General features: G+C 38.8%; 1 protein-coding gene across 1 annotated transcript in view; it reads left to right on the forward strand.

Moving 5' to 3' along the window:
• Nucleotides 1-19,144, forward strand: part of ZRANB3 (zinc finger RANBP2-type containing 3) — a 53,733-nt gene that overhangs the window by 13,837 nt on the left and 20,752 nt on the right. Inside the window, exons 4-6 of the mRNA XM_086465342.1 lie at nucleotides 9,638-9,656; nucleotides 12,357-12,535; nucleotides 18,288-18,519. Coding sequence (XP_086321468.1) covers nucleotides 9,638-9,656; nucleotides 12,357-12,535; nucleotides 18,288-18,519 — 430 coding nt within the window. The remainder of the gene's footprint in view (nucleotides 1-9,637; nucleotides 9,657-12,356; nucleotides 12,536-18,287; nucleotides 18,520-19,144) is intronic.

Below are 19,144 nucleotides of genomic sequence, written 5' to 3' on the forward strand. Positions count from 1 at the left end.
GAGTAAGTTGCTGGAAATCGTAGTGAGCATTCTGACTATTTTCTTGTAAGCACATAACAGTGACTATCATTCTTTATGCTGCAGGTAAGGAAGTAGAACTGGTTTAAGTACCAAACCAATATCCTTTAATGACTCCAAATTTTGTAGTATCGCTACTGTTGTGGGACCAGAGTTAATTTGAATTCTTGTGACCAAGTTGATCTTAAGATGGAGAGTTCAGAATTTAACATGAAGAAGTTAAATTCAAAACCAGACAAGATGAAGTTAATCATAGTGTCTTTTGGGAGATCTACTTATTCTCTCTGGTTTTGTCACCCTGACTTTGGTAGATGCCAGGTTAATTAAATTTGCAAGTTAGACAATTAAATTCCTTTCACATCTGTTTTTTTCAGTCATGTCTAGGAATATTTCTATGAATGTTTCATTTATATTTTAATTTGTACTTTGTGACTTGCAGCATCAAGTGCCATCAACAAGTGTCCCCCTTATTTGTAGATCTTCAGATCAGAGAGAACTCGGAATAAAATGAATTGTAACTTTTTATGTGATTTCTGTCTCTAATCTCAGTAGATTGCGGTTAGGTAGTCTGAAAGAGAGGTTTGAAACAAGGTGTAAGTCTCTTGCTAGAGTAAGAAAGAAATCTTCTTTTATTCCAACATATTCAGCAACTCATTTTAGATAGATGAAATGATTATAATTTTGTGATAAATCTGAGTCCTTAAACACTGCATAATAATAGATGAGCAGTTGTTTCCAGTCTTGGAAAACGAAGCTGAAAAGTAACCCTTGGGGAAAAAGAATGGAATGGCTATTTAATGAATATGTAGAGGATCAAACAGTTAGTTTAATACATTGCAGCAATTAAATATGTAGTAGTTCTGTGACTACTGTGTTTTTAAAGGAAGCTTTCTTTTTTTGAAGACATTGGTTTGTGATGTTTCAGAGTACATTTCACATTTGAGAAGTGCCAAAGGAGAGAGAGAGATGATTAAATGAAGATGCTAGCTTACGGAATGAGGTTCAGATGCAGGAAGTATGAATGAGAGACTGAGCCAAATTCTGCAGAGCTTTCGTGGCCAGGGAGGCTTGTCTGGAAGTGATGCTGGAGGAACTGGGAAGCAATTCAAATGGAACAAAAAATGCATTGTCAGTAAGTGAATGTAGAATGTCATTCAGGAGAGGAACTGTGTGGCGTTAAAAAAAAAAAAAAGATGTAAGAACAGAAAAAAAGCAGAGGTAGTAATCTGAGAAATTACCTGTGATTACATGTGGACTTTTAGCAGCCTGAATAGAGAAGAAAACACAGATTTTTAGAAATGCAGGACACAATTTGTTAGAATGGAAGAGAACCACCAAGTGAGATAAAGACTACAAGTGTAGGTAATAGGTTGTGAACAGTGATGGAGAGTGGGGAAATGAGTTTGGTGTTAACTGTGTCCGGTGAAAGTTTGGAGCAGGAGAATCCACAATGTATAATCAGTGTGTTTAACTGTAAGCACCAGGGAGAGGGCAGAACAAAAGTGATCATTTTTGAGTATGTGAGCAAGGTGCTTTAATGTGAGTGAGAAAAAGTAAGGTTTTAAACAAGTATTAGTCAAATTCTGACTGACTTAATGGAAGGAGTGTAAGAACATAGGCAGGAGAGAAAACTACCCCAAAGGTAGCTGGATAAACAATTTAAATCCACATGCTTTATGACGTCTTTATATTGTGTTGAAAGGGGGACAAGTTAGATTAGAGGGAATAAATCGGCATAGAAAAGATCAGCAGAATTGCTTAGTTCAAAGGTATATGTCAGAGAAGAAGTGGGATATTCTGTCAACAGTGGAATGGATGGTTGGTTTTGAAGTATTTGGAAGGTACAAAAGTATTTTGAAATATTGGTATGGAGAAGGAACCAAGTGTAGGAGACAACACTGTTTTTGAGAGCTTGGGGTACAGGAGGGAAAAGACATTGAATCAGGGAACTATTGAAAATGGAGAGACTAGTGATGAGACGTTTTTCTAGGTAATTCTTTTCCCTATTGCCTGATTCAGCTAACTTTAAAGCAGGAAGACACGAAGAGAGTAGTTCGACAGCTCTTGCAGTGCAGATTGCTGCAGAGGGAGGGTCACTTGGGAAAGCAGAGTTTATTGGAGAAGTAGTGATAAGTACCTAAATTTCGTTGAACTACACGCTAAGGAGGAGCTACTGTTCACAGGTATTTCAGTCGTGCCAATTAATACCAAGGTTAAGGTTTGTAGCCTAGATTCAGTAGTTGAATTTAGTTGATGTTATTCCAACTGTTCCAATTAACTGAAGTAAATTTTTCTTGCATTGACTTGGCTGGTGAAGCAGTTTGTCTCTGAAGCCAGTGACAAAATAGGTAAAGAGTTTTCACTGTCACTGTTAGGTGTCTTCTTGACTAGAATTTTTATCAGTTAACAGTTCAATTAGTATATTTTAAAACCTATTGAAGTGTCTGAGCTTAACCTTCAACTTGACCACTGTGTTACTCCATGCATCTTTGACAAAGCTAAAATACTAGAATATATTGGCAAATGTGCTGTCATAGCTCTCAAATGTTAATAAAGCATTTTAGATGGATTTTTCAGTTACATGTTGAGGAGTGTTGGAGAAAAGCAGGAGGCATCACAACCATTCTCTACGCTCTTTTAGAGAATTGTTAACACTGCAGATGTGGCAGTTTAGTACATCTTACATTAGATTGAGGCTTGGAGGGTTTTATTATTTATTTTTTCAAAAAATTACCTAGTGCAGTTCAAGAGCAAGGGTATAATCTAGCTTTAATCTTCTGGGGCTCTGTTTTTGGTGAAACAAGGTTTATTATTTTTGCAAGGAAGGCAGCTCTCTTTGTTCTAGTTTTAGGACTACGTGCTGTGATTACTGACACACAAATGTAACGATTGCTTGCGCAGTTTTATATAAAAATGTACTAAGTTCAGATTCCTTAAATAACCCTTGGTTAAGACGTTAGTGCTAAAGTGTTGGCTTGTGAGTAGGAGGTAAATTATATGTTGTAGCGTTATATAAAACTGACTCACATGAGTAGGTGAGAATCCCAAGAATATCAGGACACCCACACTAGTGAAAGAAAGATGCGAGCTTCCTCTGTACAACATGTTCCAAAGACTGCATTAACAAAAACAGCTTTAATTCTTTTGAGTAGTAACAAATTTTTTCAATGTTTTAAGAAATTAAGTGCTACTGCTTTGACTGTTTGTCTTGGAAAATGCGTTTAAAAGTTACCTGCAGTTCTGACTATTTTTTTCTGGATAAATAGCTGTTGAAAATTAATCAAGAAGTTAAATTAGCCCCACAAGCAAGCAGTAGGTCTATTAGATTGCCATACCCCTATAGCTTTTAGTCCTCCATGTAAGGAAGCAGAACTGTCTAGTTTAGAGAGGATATTATTGCAAAATATTTCTGTAGTTACAGAAGACCTCTAGCACTGACTGTAGGACTTAGTAGGATTCATGGTTACATAGACCTTAGATGTATGCCAGTGTGTCGTTAGTTAGTATTCTTGCAAGATCAAAGTTCAAATTGAGATTCTCTGTCCTTGCAAAGATACTTGGCTGAAGTAGCTGTAATTTATATGAGAAACTTTAACCGTATTGTTTGCTTGGTTTATATTGCGAACACTTCAAAAGGGGTGACCTGACTGTGACCCAGACATCTAGAAATAGAAATGATTTTCAGTTAAACATTTTTTCCTTCCGTGAAACTCATTTTGTGAAACTGTTTTAATGTTAACTTCTTTCTGATGCAGACTATTTTTGTGTGGCTATATGATGTATGCCACATGAGCTTAGCCTCAGTTTCCTTCTGCTTCTCCAATCAACTCATCTGCATAAAATTTTAAGATCTGCTTCTCCTTCTGCTTTGCAGAGTTGGTTCCAAATCTTGCCATCAACACAACCAGGAGCTCTTTCTGTGCTCTTTGAGGTTTGAAAAATTATGCTTTCTGTCCTTCCAGAGGGAGAACTTTTCTTACCAGAGCTTTCACAGTGCTGGGTTTTGGGTTTCTGTCGTAGTTTCTTCACCTGTTTTTTGCTAACTGGTTTCTCTCCAGGGTTTGCTGTAATAAGAATCTGTAAGGACACCTTTGCTTGATGCTTGATACCTGTACGAGACTCTTCTGATAGCATGTGCTAACTCATAAATATCTGGTTCTGGGGTTCTGACTCGTCCAGCTCTGTGTGGTCCCTTAAATTAGGTGGTCCTTTACATCTAGAAGAAAGCTTCACACACAGTGATGGGTTTTGTGTATAACCTCAGGTTTATGCGTTATATGCGTTTGTTCTCTTTTGCATGAGGATCAACAGTAAGGTTTTGGAGCTACGTGCACCTGAGGCGAACCAACACAGTAAACTTCTTGCTCTCTTCTCAGCATGTATATTCACTTAACAGGATACATTCTCACACAAAGCTTCCTGTTTTGCTCTTTGTCTTTGCATTTTAATGGAAAATGTAGTTTTATTTTAAAGCTAATATATGTCAAAATGAAAGGGTTGTTAAATTGTAGTGGAGACCAGACTGTGGTCCCCTTCTATTTATGAAAGATACTACTGTGTCCGAAGCCCGTTGCTAACCCTACAACTGCAAAAGGGTTATGAACAGTAGGAAGACTGTAGGAGCATGTGCAGTGCATCCCAATGAGATTCTGAAGCTTTCTGTTAGGTAAAAATAGCAGATTTCCTTGATAAATGGGCAGATTCAAATGGTAGCCACAAGATTCACTATGAAACAAGTAAACTTAAAAATGAAATGGGAAGGAATCTTAAAGAATTTGCCATTAACTGTGGTGCTTTTTCCATGGTTAGACTTTGCTGCTGGGAGTAAGTGTAACTGAGACATCTAAAATGATTTTTTTTTTTTTCCCTGCTTCTCTGAAACTTTTGACCATGTGGGCTGAGCTTATAACAGGATATGAAACTGTGTATCATAGCTCTGATTTATATTCTTGGATAGAGCTATTATTAAGGTGTCATATGAACAGATGGGATATGAATGATGAAGCTCAGATTGAGTAACTACCAGTTGAGAGGAAATGACTAATTGAACTTCAGAGAACAAGAAGTCTGTCTTCTTGCAGTCAAAATACATGACACAAAAATACATATTTGTCCCTTCAATGTAGCTGAAGATCTGTTTCTTCTGCTTTGACAGCATGAAACCTTTATGTTCATGTTGGCAGCTTGTCTAACTGCAGTAATATAGAACATACTGAAGCTTCTTTTAAATAGAGGCTGCATATTTTTAGGATTATATAAAGCACTGCTTTTTAACGGCTTAATGCAACTATTAGATACCTTAAGTTCTGTGTGATCTGGGCTATAATGATGAGGAAGTTCTTTATATTTCAAATCTAGTTCTTGTGGTTGTAAACTGGGAACACTTGATGATTCCCTCTCAGTAATATAAGCTATTTTTCATTGCCCTAGAGTCTAATGACAAAATTTTGGACTTCTTGTACTTTGTAACTACATTAAGCAGGCGTCTTTGAGGTTCTTAATCTAGAACTGTGAAAGCTACAGAGGATGAATGCTCTAAAATTCATAAAATAGTTTTAATATCCTCAATTTCCACTTACATTAGTTCTACTAACTTCTACCTGTATCATAACCTCATCTTGTATGTCATGTCAAAACTTTTATTCAAGCATAAATATCAATAATGTTAATTAATTGGCATAAATCAGCTTCAGGAGTCTGAGTGTGAACAGTGTGGATCAAGGCAGTGATTCATGTTGCTAACTGTGTCGTAACAGAGGACTTAACACAGTCAGACACTCTTAATGGAGCTGTAAAACCAATTTTGTGCACCTGATTCATATTAGTCTGTGGTGTGTCTAGTAGAATGTTTAAATGACAAAAAATGTATGGGTTGCAAGTATAGCAAGAAAATCCAAACTACCTATGGCAAAGCTATTTCGTCGTTGGGTGGGAGAGGGGAGTGAATACTTAACTAAATAGCGAAATATCACCATAGATATGTAACTTTTAAGCATATGGGTGTTTCTGTGGAATCTCTATTTGTATTGGTACTGCAGAAACAAGGAAGATAAAACTGTGTTGGTCACTTTACTGTGGTTATCTTATAAGAGTGGTTATGTTATGGATAAAATGATGGCAGTTACTTTGTACTTCCATTCATTTACCAGCCACAAAATGATGAGTTTCTATAAATACTTAAAAGCCAGCGACTCTGTCACTGCTACATAAGAAGTTTCACTTCAGACGTATTAAGTAGATGTTAATAGACGTGGAGACAGAAGATACCCTGTAGCAGCAAAGATTCTATGAGCACCATCTGAAAATAAGTGCAAAACAAAAAACAGAACGACTTCTTATTCTTCAGCAGATACTCGAGTCATCAAAGTTTAAGCAGCTACAGTTCAATCAAATGAAAAAAAGTCTCATTTTATGGAAAAAACATCTGTTCCTGTGGTTGACATGTTTTTAAGGCTTTGTATTTTAATTGCTGTTCGGCTTCTAATTGTCAGAGCAATTTGTAAACCACTCTGAATTTCTTCATTTTAGCTGGTTATCCTGAAAAAAAGAATGAAGATCCAACTTAGTTTACATATGCCAAAGAGCAGTGCAATAGATCTTATGTATTCTCACTTTGATTTCTCTGTGTCTGAACTGGCATGATTAATTTTTCATTATTTATGCACGTCTACTAACATATAAGTTGATATGCTGAGAAATACTGTATTTGTCAGCACAAGTTGGCACTGAACACTTGTATGCCTGTCTTTTTTACCACATTTCCTTACTACCAGATGCTACTTGGATGCAATATACTCTCGGTTATTGCTGTATTTGTACATTTGCTCTGATATCCTGATATTAAATATACTGTGTTGTTGAAGAAGGTCTTTGGTTTGTTCCTGAGATGCCTCTGCTCTGTAGCTAGTTGCTATGGTCTTACTCATTTTCTGTGTTCGTGTAAGGAGTTTAAAAAACCCTGCAACACTAGATTATTGTGAATTCCAATTGATTTCAGGCTCCAAACTGTTTTTAAAAAACATGATTAATGTACTGAAAGCAGTTGGCTTCTGAAAGAATCTGCAAAAAGTAAGACTTGTGTTGTAAACCCCAGTTCAAGCAACTAACAATGAGTATTAAATGAAAAAAAAAGTCAGTCTTTGAAGTGAGCAAAAACGGACATTAATTTAAAATTAGAATTGTGTATTGTTTGTCTGCAAATAAATGTCTTTGCCCAGCTGCAAATCACAGGCATTAAGGCTCCAGAATTGTGGGTTGCCACTAAAAATAATCCTTTTCCTGCCTTTTTTCCTTTGTAAATCTGTGCAGACTTGGGGGGGTTGTTTTGTTGTGCTTTCTTCCTTTGTTTTCTTCAGTCCATCCCTAAGAACTTGGGGAGGGACTGTGGTTACAAAGCTATTGCCAGTAGGACATTTGTTACTTATAAAAAATTAAGTTTTATAAGATAAATTTTGAATTCTTTTTTTGTTAGTTGAAAGAAACTGATGAAATTGGTACATGTTGAAATTTACACTGGCAGATAGAGTGAGCAAACAGCAGTATACTGTGTTTCCCAGAATATCAAACATTTATCTCACATCATGTCTGAAAAGTGCCAGTGTACATTTTCTGCTGAGATTTCTATTTTGACCACAGAAATGTCCATTTTGGCCCCACGGCAAGACACGTGTTATTGGACATAACTGCTCTAAGTTGCTGGGGCTGCTACAAGCATTAATCATTAGTGTAAAGTGGCTGAATTTTGGGCAGAAAGGACTTCTGTTGTGGTTTTGGGTAGCTACACTAACTTCAGAGTGCCTACCACTAGAAAAGCTGTTCTGTATTACTTTAAAAGATTTTTTTGTATCAAAATGCAGGACACTTATATCTTGCTGTGTTAAATTTTATTATAGACCTGGAAGATTTTTTTTCAGTTTTCTAAGGAATGTCACGTTTGAGTTACATGGTGCAGTGGGTGCATATCTAGTTATGTGGCATAGGAGTAGGAGAAGTTTCAGTTCCCTTAGAAGATGCAGTGGCTGGGAACAGATTATGAAGAAGAATTTATCCGGAGCCATTCACCAAGACTAGTTTGCATCCGTGACTGAAAGCTATGAGGGATAATAAGTGAAAAGCACAAGGCAGAAGGATACTTGAGGTGAGGAAAACAAGCACAGTGGCGTGTGAAGTTTATTCCCTTCTAGAGCTTATTTTTCTGTCAGTAAACTTTTATAAATCCTCAAGCGAAGTGATTGCCAGTCTATTGCTGTCACTTAGTTCAACCAACAGCACTTACTGCTGTATTTTGCAATCAATTGTTTGACTAAGCCCATGCCCTTTGTGTGGCACTATGATACCGACTAGTGGGAGTTGTTCTTCAGTTTGCTTTTTATAACAATCTAGAAAACTATACAACGCTTGAAAAACTCCCCAGTTTACTTAGTAGCTGGAGAATTAGTCTAATTGCCAGTTATTTAACTGCAGATTTAAAGGGAATAGGTTGTCTCCACCTCTTTCTCCACAGTTTTTGCTTGGACTTGTGCCTTCCTCTGAATTTGTTAGTGTGTATGAATTTAATAGATGTATTTTATCTACTGATTACTAGAGGTAGAACAAGCTCCTGTAATTCTTTAGATAGTGCTTTTGAATTAGATAGGCTAGTTGGTTAGGTTTTGGGGGTTTGGTTTGGTTTGTGGGTTTTTTCCCAGCTTGGAAAAGTTTGTAAAGTAGTGGAGGTAAAAGTTTGTGAAATAGCTGAGAACTGAGTTTGTAAAATAGCTGAGGGTACACGTTTGGAAAGATACAGCATCATTCATTTAGTGGCTTGACTAAATGTCCGTCAAATAATTTCCTTTGTCCTTCATCCATTCTCAAAGATTTGATGAGAAGGCATGGGCTAGAAGCAGTTAAGTTCCCTAGACCCTACTTGAGTTAAGAATGTCCATACTAAATGATTGAAATAAAATAACTTAAAATACCTGTAAAAATATCAAAGGTAGCATTTAATGTTTACAAAACATAAATGTGCTGAACAGAATTTACTAGTTTTGATTGGGGACTTGGAGTTGTCATTGCCTTTACATGGAGTAGCATTAACTGAGTGACTCAAAAACGGGGAAAAACATCAAGTTCATTTTCTAATACTTTAGCTAGTACAATTGGCGGGGGAGAGGGTATATCTATTTCTATTTCAAAACAAATATGACAGCTCTGGAAAGCAGCTTTTTAAAATCAGTCTGACATAAATAATCCTTAGTCATGAAGCAGCAAAAACATTGCTGTTTCTGAAAGACAGAAAAAAATTGAAGATGCACTTCTTGCCTTGAAAATGTCTCTTAAGATAACAATTCATATAGCACTAGACCAAAGCAGCAATTCAGTTTTACAATAAAAGTTCTTCAGTAATGTCAAAAAATTGAATAGATGTTTTTAGAATAATTGGCATACTTTCAGTTTCATACCAAATTTCCTTTTTGTAGTTGATATCTGTAGGAATGAAGTCTACCTTTTTTTTCCTTTCATCGATTCGGTAAATCCATATCTTAAACTTACAGTAAACACTTTGTAAGCATTCGTTTATCTGTTATATTTACTATTAATTTCTGTTTCCCCCTCCCCTCTCTTCTTGTTTTTTATTTAGGTGTATGATTGCTGATGAGGTAAGAGATATTCCTGTTCCTCTAACACCATTTTTCTTCTTTTAATATACTTCATGCAGATGTGACTTCTTTTGTTTGAGAGATGTGGGCAGAAAGGTTGGTACTGAAAGAAGCCTAATTCCTGTGATATTCAGCAGATATTATGAAAATATCTAATTGGGGAAAAAAAGAAATCTAACATAAGCTTAAAAGAATCTTTGAGAAAACTTAGAAGGTTACTTTTAATTGTATTTAGGTCAGTTAAATCTCCGGTATTGTTAAATCTTTAAAATATTAACTCAGTTGATTATTTTTTAACACTTGACAATTGCATACCTAGCTATTTTTAATGGATTAGGAGGCATTCCTGCCCCAAAGAGGTGTATTTTGAACAGATATGCCTTCCTAAGATGGATTTTCTTAAATGCACTGATCAAGTAGGAATAGTGAAATTCATTACTTCCATACATTTGAAAATTTATATTTGATTCCATATTAGGGAAATTTGAGTCCAGCATTTCTTCCCACAGATAAAACATTTTTGTGGTAGAGTAGAATGTTCTTGATGTGTTGTCAGTATAAAACCTTACTGAAAAAGAGGTAATGTTTGGGGATGGATATAGTCTCCCAATTCTAATTTGGATTTTCTTGAAACACTGTGGGGAGAGAGAGAGAGATGGATTACTGGGATTAAAGCATCTCCTCATACTATAAAAGTCTCATTATAGCTGGAGATAATCTATCCTGGCATAGAATGGGAAATTTCTGGAAACTGTGGAGAATACAAAAGCATTCAGGGGAGGAGAAAAAGGAAGCTTGGGAAAAATCGAAGTACCAGCAGTAGCTATTTGTTTATTAAAGTTTCTTATTTCCTTACTTGAATGAGAAAATATACTGTGTATAATTGTGTTAGCAATAAAAAGTACTGCAAGATATATTTATTCCAAAGTAAATAATGTATATTTCATAATGACAATAGGTCTGGCACTGGAGGAAGTATTGTGCAGTGGTGTGTGTCTTGCGCTTGTTGACACATCTCTAAAATAAGAAGAAAATGTTGGTAAAAGAAAACATCAGTATTGTGAATTTGTATTTCAAAAGAAAACTAGAGATCACATAATCACTAAACATACACCTGGATTATGGAATTATGTAATGATTGAAGTACAACAGCAATACTACCGTTTTGAAAGGTGTTCTAAAAATATGCTGCCATGCTTTCTTGGAGTGGGGACAGACAACATTTTTCCCCCAAAATTTCAGACTTTCCATGTCATCCATTTCCCTGACTGAGAAAGATCTGTTCAAATCAAAACCCAAGACCATAATATTTTCTATGTTTTTTCTTGTCGCTCGCAATGATATGATCTAGACTGGAGATCCCAGCTATATGGGATCTAGATTCAGTTATGGGTGCGCTACTGCCAAGAGACCTGCCTTTTATTCCCTGCTCGTTTTAACTCGGTCACCTGGATCATCACCAGTGACTGGGCAGTCTAAGTTAGGGAGACAACTGTGGCAACAAACCAAAAATTAATGGTTTGTTTGGTTTGTTGTTTTTTTTTTTTTAACTTGGGTTGGTTTTTTTTTTTTTCAGCTGGCTCAAGCAGTGCTGGCAACACAAGGGGGGCTTGCAGGGAAATTGTAATGAAAACTTAGTTTCACAGTAGTTCTCTGATTATTTTTCTTTCTAGTGATAGTAGAAATATTATATTTTCTTCTATACCTGGGAAGTCTTGTGATACCATTACATCAGTCCATTTAAACTCAATTCTGAGGCTTTAAGTAAGTTGTTCTTTTACGTCTGTACTGTGAGTAGTTACATAGCAGCAAATCAACTCAAAATATCCACTGGACTCTCTGGAAAACCTGAACAGAATATTTTAAGGCCAATCTCTGCTTCAGTGCTTTATAGGAGTCTGGAACTATCTCTTGTCATGTGGACAAGTAGAGAAAATAGCTGCATTCTTTGGTAAAATCTTGGGGGTTTTATTTTTTAAACAAATCCCTAGATTCTGATTCTTGTATTCATCTGTTGCTGTCTATACTCATAACTCAAATGGGAGCATTCCTACCTTGACAATATGAAGCGAGTACTTTGTTAAATAAGTCTATACACTGTATCTTTACCCCTCACCTTGTCTGTAAATCTGAATTCTCCACTAGGTGGACTTCCTCTTCTGTGTTACAGAATGAAGAGAAGCTATTAGCTACAGGGAATGAAAGCAGTAGTTTCTTTTCGTTGACCTACTGGGTCAAAAGCAAAGTTCTTCATATAGCTCTTTGTTCTTCAGTTGTTTGTGCAACCTAGGACAAAGTTATCATCTTTATGTTAAGAAGACATCCCATATTTTTCTTTCCTTTGCTCAGTCTTTTAAAAATGCTTTTGGTAGCTTAACGAGTTAAAGAGTTTGATGTTTATAGTCTACCCTACTAAGACCCTTAACAGAAAATATTCTGAAATGAGTGGAAATGCTTCTTTTAGCTTTAATGAGCTAAACAGATATAACGTGTATTAATCCATGTACAGAGAAGCATCTTCCTTCATAAAAGGTGATCTGTGGTAACAAGTTGACAATGAAATAGATACTGTGCCACTAGCTCTTTGGCTTTGTTTCCTTTATCTGGTTCTGTCTTTGCAAAATATTTTTTGCTCTCCTGAGTGTAATATGATTTCTGAGCAGAGACTTCTAATTTTAATTTTTTCTTTTCTTTTCCCAGATGGGGCTGGGTAAAACAATTCAAGCAATTGCTATCTCCTATTACTATAAAAATGAATGGCCTCTCTTAATTGTAGTGCCTTCATCTCTGAGATACCCTTGGGTTGATGAGATGGAGAAGTGGATTCCAGAACTCTCTCCAGATGATATTAGCATCATTCAGAACAAAACTGATACTGGGTGAGTAAAGTTTGTTATTCTTCTATAGAAAGGCTTGTTCAACCATGCCCTGCCCAAGCAGGGCCACCTAGAGCTGGTTGCCCAGGACTGTGTCCAGCTGGTTTTTTTAATATCTCCAAGGATGGAGACCCCACAACCTCTCTGGGCAACAAGCTTCAGTGCTCAGTCACCCTGCAGTAAAAAAAAAAGTTTCCTGATATTCAGAGGGAGCCTCCTGTGTTTCAGTTTGTGCCCGTTGCTTCTGGTCCTGTCACTGGGCATGACAGAAAGGAGCATGGCTTCATCTTCTTTGCACCCTCCCTTCAGGTATTTATGTACATGAATAAGATCCGCTTGAGCCTTCACATTGCTGGGCTAAACAGCCCCCATCAGCCTTTCCTCATAGCAGAGGTGCTCCAGTCCCTTAATCATCTTTGTGGCCCTTCCTTGTACTCTTTCCAGCACATCTGCATCTCTCTTGTGCTGAGGAGCCCAGAACTGGGCACAGCACTCCAGGTGTGGCCTCACCAGTGCTGAGTGCAGGGGAAGAATCACCTCCCTCAACTTGCTTGCAATACTTTGTCTAATGCAGCTGAGGATACCGTTCACCCCCTTTGCAAAGGCACTGTGCTGGCTCATGTTCAACTTGGTGTCCACCAGGACCCCCGGGTCCTTTTCTGCTGAGTTGCTTTCCAGCTGGGTGGCCCCCAGTGTATGTTGGTGCACGGGGTCATTCCTCCCCAGGTGCAGGACTGTGCACTTCTTGTTGAACTTCATGAGGTGCCTGTCGAGGTCCCTCTGGATGGCAGCATGACTCTGGTGTATCAGCCACTCCTCCCAGTTTTGTGTTGTTATATTATGCTAGTTACTTACCTTCTTTGAAATTGAGACATCTGGTTTTTGCAATGTAGCAAGTGCTTGTCTCCTGAAAATTAGATTACTTCAGAGTGACTCAAATTGATCATGTACAGTTATTTCTCAACTCTGATGAATTGGCTTGTATTCATTAGCTTCTGTAAAACATTTTGAACATATTTTTGGAAAATAAGGAAGTAATTACTGCTAAAATTCTATTTAGCACACTGAGAAAATTTTAAGTTAAAGTAAATATTCTCTAAATAATTGCAAAGGTCATCATGACCTAGGCTTTCTATCTTTAGACTTAATAGCATTAATTCATCAAAGACTACAAGTCGTGTGTTATTAAAATAATTCTCCTATCACACTGAAGTACAAGGGTATTTTTTAGTCTGCTTTACTGTAAATGACTTGGTTGATTGCACCATAGTGTCTAAACGTTATTCTAAAACTTCTGGGTAAGGGAGACTGATCCTCATGTTGTCTGGGGCTATCAGAAAGTGACTTGACCGCCAAGATGTGCAGATGAGGCAGCAGCTTGAAACCTTCCTTGTGGTAACGAGAGAAATCCAACTGAAAGTGCATTTTAAAAGCTTAATCAAGGGATAGTTGCTACTGATAATCAAAATTTAAGTTTATCATAGGAATATGGGAACTAAAATAAAGATCCAGTGAGCCTTTTTTGTTTAAATTATTTAGCCAAAATGCACACAGACTTAATGCTTGTAGTGCTGAATGCAGAAAGGAGAAATGTGGAAAAATGGTGGCAAAAGTAAATGGCAAACAGGATTCTGTTCATTTTATCTTTTAAAAATTTTAAAAGGAGTAGACCTTAACCATTATCACTTAGAATATTGAACAATTATCATTATTCAACAACAAGGGAAGAAGAAAACTTGGGTTTCTGCTGCTTTAACTCTCAGGAGGTTTCCTAGCCATTGAGGTAGCTGTTGAACTAATTAATATTTTAACATTAAAAAGCGTTTTCTGCATTTGCAGGAAAATGCAAATGCAAAAATACAGCTGCCCAGCTTGGTTTAGCATTTTGTTAAATTTTACTTCCATATGTTTAGCTTTGATTTCTCTCAGTTCAATACTTTGCTTTTCTTCAAAACTTCAGCAATCAAATTTACTCCTTGAATGTTTTTTAACTGCTGAATTTAAACAGGTTAAAATATACTTAGGCATCAGTTTAGATTCTTATAATTTCTAAATTTCAAATTGATATTTCTTGAATAAGTTGGTTCCACTAGGAATAAATAAATTTATTAGTGATTTTTTTTTATCCACTCTTCACAAAGGTGGTGGGGAAATTCTTGTTTTCCTGGTTGCCACATTTATCTACACAGTAACAGCCAGAGCCTGTAGTGCATTGACTACAGTGCCAGCGCTCTTAACCATTGCCCCTTCTTCCATATCCAGAAGCATAAATGTGCACATGCACATATTTTCTTCCTCTTGAAGGCTGGAAGGCTTGTTAAGGATCACCTAGTTCCAACCCCCTGCTATGGGCAGGGACACCTTCCACCAGACCAGGTTGCTCCAAGCCCCATCCAGCCTGGCCTTGAGCACTGCCAGGGAGGGGGCAGCCACAGCTTCTCTGGGCAACCTGTGCCAGGGCCTCACTTCTCTCACAGTAAAGAATTTCTTCTTTACATCTAATCTAAATCTCCCCTCTTTCAGTTTTAAACCATTACCCCTCATCCTATCACTTCAGTCCCTGATCAAGAGTCCCTCCCCACCTTTCCTGCAGCCCCCTTGATGTACTGGAAGGCCGCTATAAGGTCTCTCTGGAGCCTTCTCTTCTCCAGGCTGAACAACCCCAACTCCCTCAGCCTGTCCTCACAGGGGAGCTGCTCCAGCCCCCGAACATCTTCATGGCCTCCTCTGGACCCACTTGAGCAGGTCCATGTCTGTCTTTCACTGAGGGCCCCAAAGCTGAATGCAGGACTCCAGGTGGGGTCTCACCAGAGCAGAGTAGAGGGGGAGAATCACCTCCCTCGACCTGCTGGCCATGCTGCTCTTGATGCAGCCCAGGATGCAGTTGGCTCAGATTCAGTTTTTCATCCACCAGCACCCCCAAGTCCTTCTCCCCAGGGCTGCTCTCAATCCACTCACCGCCCAGCCTGTATGTGTGCTTGGGATTGCCCCGACCCAGGTGCAGGACCTTGCACTTGGCCTTGTTGAACTTCATGAGATTGGCCTGGGCCCACCGCTCCAGCCTGTCAAGGTCCCCCTGGATGGCCTCCCTTCCCTCCAGCGTGTCAACCTCACCACACAGTTTGGTGGTGTCAGCAGACTTGCCGAGGGTGCGCTCGATGCCACTGTCCATGTTGGCAACTGTCCTGGGTTACAGTGTAAAATGTGCCAAAAGAGAAAAAAAGTATTCTATTACCATCTTCAGGAGCTGTTGAGACCAGGTGGGGCGGTGCTCCCTGCCTGCCCCCTCTGGACTATCTCCTGTTACTGGGCACAACAATGCCTTATCGCCTGACCCATGGATAACTCGCTCCTGGACTATCTCCTGTTCATGGCCCATCAAGGAACTGCCTCACAACTCCCCATCCCATGGTGAGATGCTCCTCCCGGGGGGAAGGAGCCAAGCAGTCCATGCCAAATAAAAACTGAGATCTCGAACACCCTAGCAGCCTTCTTCCACTGGATTCCCAGAGGAGTTTTCCCCCACTGGAGTTCCAGAGGACAAGAGCTACCTACCTACCACTGGACCTTCGGAGGAAGACCAGACTCTTTTACCTGATCACTGCTTCAACAGAACTACATCCATCGCTTCAGGAGGACTGCAGCCACCATCTTATCGGACTGCTACTGCCACCCTAACAGGGTGGCAGGTTGTATTCCTGACTCTGTCAGTGTAAACCAGGGGGTTGTGTTTTTTTTTTTCCTGCCTTGTGTTATATATATATATATATATTAGTAAAGAACTGTTATTCCTATTCCCCATATCTTTGCCTGAATTTCAAAATTATAATAATTTGGAGGGAAGGGGGTTGCGTTTTCCATTTCAAGGGAGGCTCCTGCCTTCCTCCACAGACACCTGTCTTTCAAACCAAGACACCAACAAAGAAGTCAAACAGCACTGGTCCTGATACTGACCCCTGAGGAATGCCACTCTAACCTGATCCCTGGCTGCTTGGACAGTTTCTCTATATTCCTCCCAGGCTACCTGTCCTTCCTTCCACCCTCTATAGGCTTCCTTTTTGTGTTTGGGTTTGTCCAGGATCTCCTTGTTCGTCTGCACAGGCCTTCTGGCATTTTTGCCTGGCTTTGTCTTTGTTGGGGTGCATCACTCCTGAGCTTGGAAGAGATGATCCTTGAATATTAACCAGCTTTCTTGGGCCCATCTTCCCTCCAGGGCTTTATCGCATGTTACTCTACCAAGCAGTTCCCTGAAGAGGCCAAAGTCTGCTCTCCTGAAGTCCAGGGTAGTGAGCTTGCTTGTGTGCCCTCCTTGCTGCCCTAAGGATCTTGAACTCCACCATTTCATGTTCACTGCAGCCATGGCTGTCCTTGAGCTTCACATTCCCCACCAGCCCCTCCGTGGTGAGAACAAGATCCAGTATAGCACCTCTTCCTTCTCTATCACTGGGAGAAGGAAGTTATCATGAACACATTCTGGGAACCTCCTGGATTGCTTGTGCCCTGCTGTGCTGTCCCTACAGCAAGTATTGGGGTGGTTGAAGTCCCCCATGAGGACCAGGGTTTGTCAACATGAGGCTGTTCCTACCTGTCTATAGAGGGCCTCATCCGCTCAGTCTTCCTGGCACTATATGTGCCCCCACTGGAATGTCACTTGTCCCTGCCCTCCCTTTAATCCTGACCCATAAGCTCTCAGTCAGCTCCTCATCCATCCCCAGGTGGAGCTCCATGCACTCCAGCTGGTTATTGACATAGAGGGCAACACCCTTTCCTCATCTCCCCTGCCTGTCCTTCCTAAAGAGCCTGTATACTTCTGTTCCAACACTCCAGTCACAGGAGCCATCCCGCCACATCTCTATGATACCAACAAGATCATAGCCCTGCAGATGTGTGCATGTCTCTTAACTCCTCTTGTTTATTCCTCATGGTACATGCATTTGCACAGAGGCATTTAAGTTGGGTCCCCGATGAAGCTGACTTACTGGCTCAGGAAACTCAGGAAATACTCAAGGAAGCCTCGACTTAGCTGGTTTTTTGATCTGTTGCTACTGGAGAACAAATAGAAATCATGCCAGCAGAGTGGTAGTGTCTGACAGATGGGTAGACCAGCTATGACTCTCATTCTGGTAGCTTGTTTGTCTAATAACTTTTAAGAGTTCCTGTGCTGCTCAAAAGCTCGTGAAAGGCCACAGTGCTCTCTAGTGATTTTAAAATCAATTCATGGCTTGGGCCTTTATATGTCTTTAAATTTATTGTAAGAAGCCTTTTTACAGTACCCAAATACTTAGAGACAGTCTAGTTAGTCATCTTAGGTTCCTGGTAAGGTGACTGTACACAGAGCAGTAGATAACTTGCATAGAGATTTTATTACTTCAGGTGTTTGGGTGCTGTTTACGTAGTGTGCTCATAATGATCTGACTTGTGTATATATTTTTATCCAGAAAGTGGATTTATCCCATGCAGTAGTCCTGGAAAGGAGCACAAGTTGAAGCAATACCACCAGATAAATGAACTTCCTTTTAAATGCAATGTCTGTCTTCTGAAAATGGTTATGAAATGTGTGTGATTTGCAAGTGTGAGGTGCTAGAATCTTTTAAACACCAAAAGCTGTTATTAGCCTGACAGCCCATTAATTAATCAATCCAAAAGGTGTCATACATACATTCTTAAAACAAATTAGTTTAGTGTAATTCCTTTGCTATATTAATTTTCCTACAATTAACATTTACTAAGAAAACTTCTGGATTTTCTTTTCTAGGAGAATATCAACCAGCAAAGTAACAATTCTGGGGTATGGCCTGTTAACTTCTGATGCACAGACTTTAATAGACACTTTGTACAGGCAGAACTTTAAGGTAGTTGTGGTTGATGAATCACACTATATGAAATCCAGAAATGCCACCCGCAGCAAGATTTTGTTGCCAATTGTGCAGAAAGCTCTTAGAGCTATTCTTCTTACTGGAACTCCTGCTCTAGGAAGACCTGAAGAGGTATTTGATGTGTTGTGGTTTGTTTTCATTTATTTTTTTTAAGGATGGTATCAGTAATAAGTGACAGTTGTGTAGTTTTTCTTGAATATATACAGTTAAATACATTATGACATCGAACAGTGCAGTAGCTGCATTAGGAAGCACAAGTATAAGAAACTGAAACAATGTCTTTTATTTTGAGTTGATTATATTGATGTTTTACAAACTTGTTTCAAGCTCATGCACAGGTGACTTCAGACTGTGTTTCTTATAAGAAATTAATCTCACATGTAACAGACTGACTGCTGGGTGAAATAGCAAATAAAGAGCTGAAGTAGAGAACTGTTTGTTTCTACTGGGTAGGAGGGTCCTTGGTAGACAAGAACTTGTGTTAAATCTTCTGCTTCATCATGAGATATAGGAAGTCCTTTGTTTATCGCTGATGTTTGAATATTCCTAATGTTCTTTTGTATTGCATAAATAGAAAAAATATATCCTGTGCTTGTTGCAGTGCAGAAAGACAAATTTTCCTTTGAAGGAATTGGGGAGGAGCAGAGAGGAAACCAAAAACCACTTGGGTTTTATACTGAACCCAAGAAAACTGCTCTTATTTATCAAATGTAGTAATAAATGGAGAATATAAGAG

This window comes from Leptosomus discolor, chromosome 5 (genome assembly GCF_034619465.1).
Source record: "Leptosomus discolor isolate bLepDis1 chromosome 5, bLepDis1.hap2, whole genome shotgun sequence".
Lineage (NCBI taxonomy): Eukaryota > Metazoa > Chordata > Aves > Leptosomiformes > Leptosomidae > Leptosomus > Leptosomus discolor.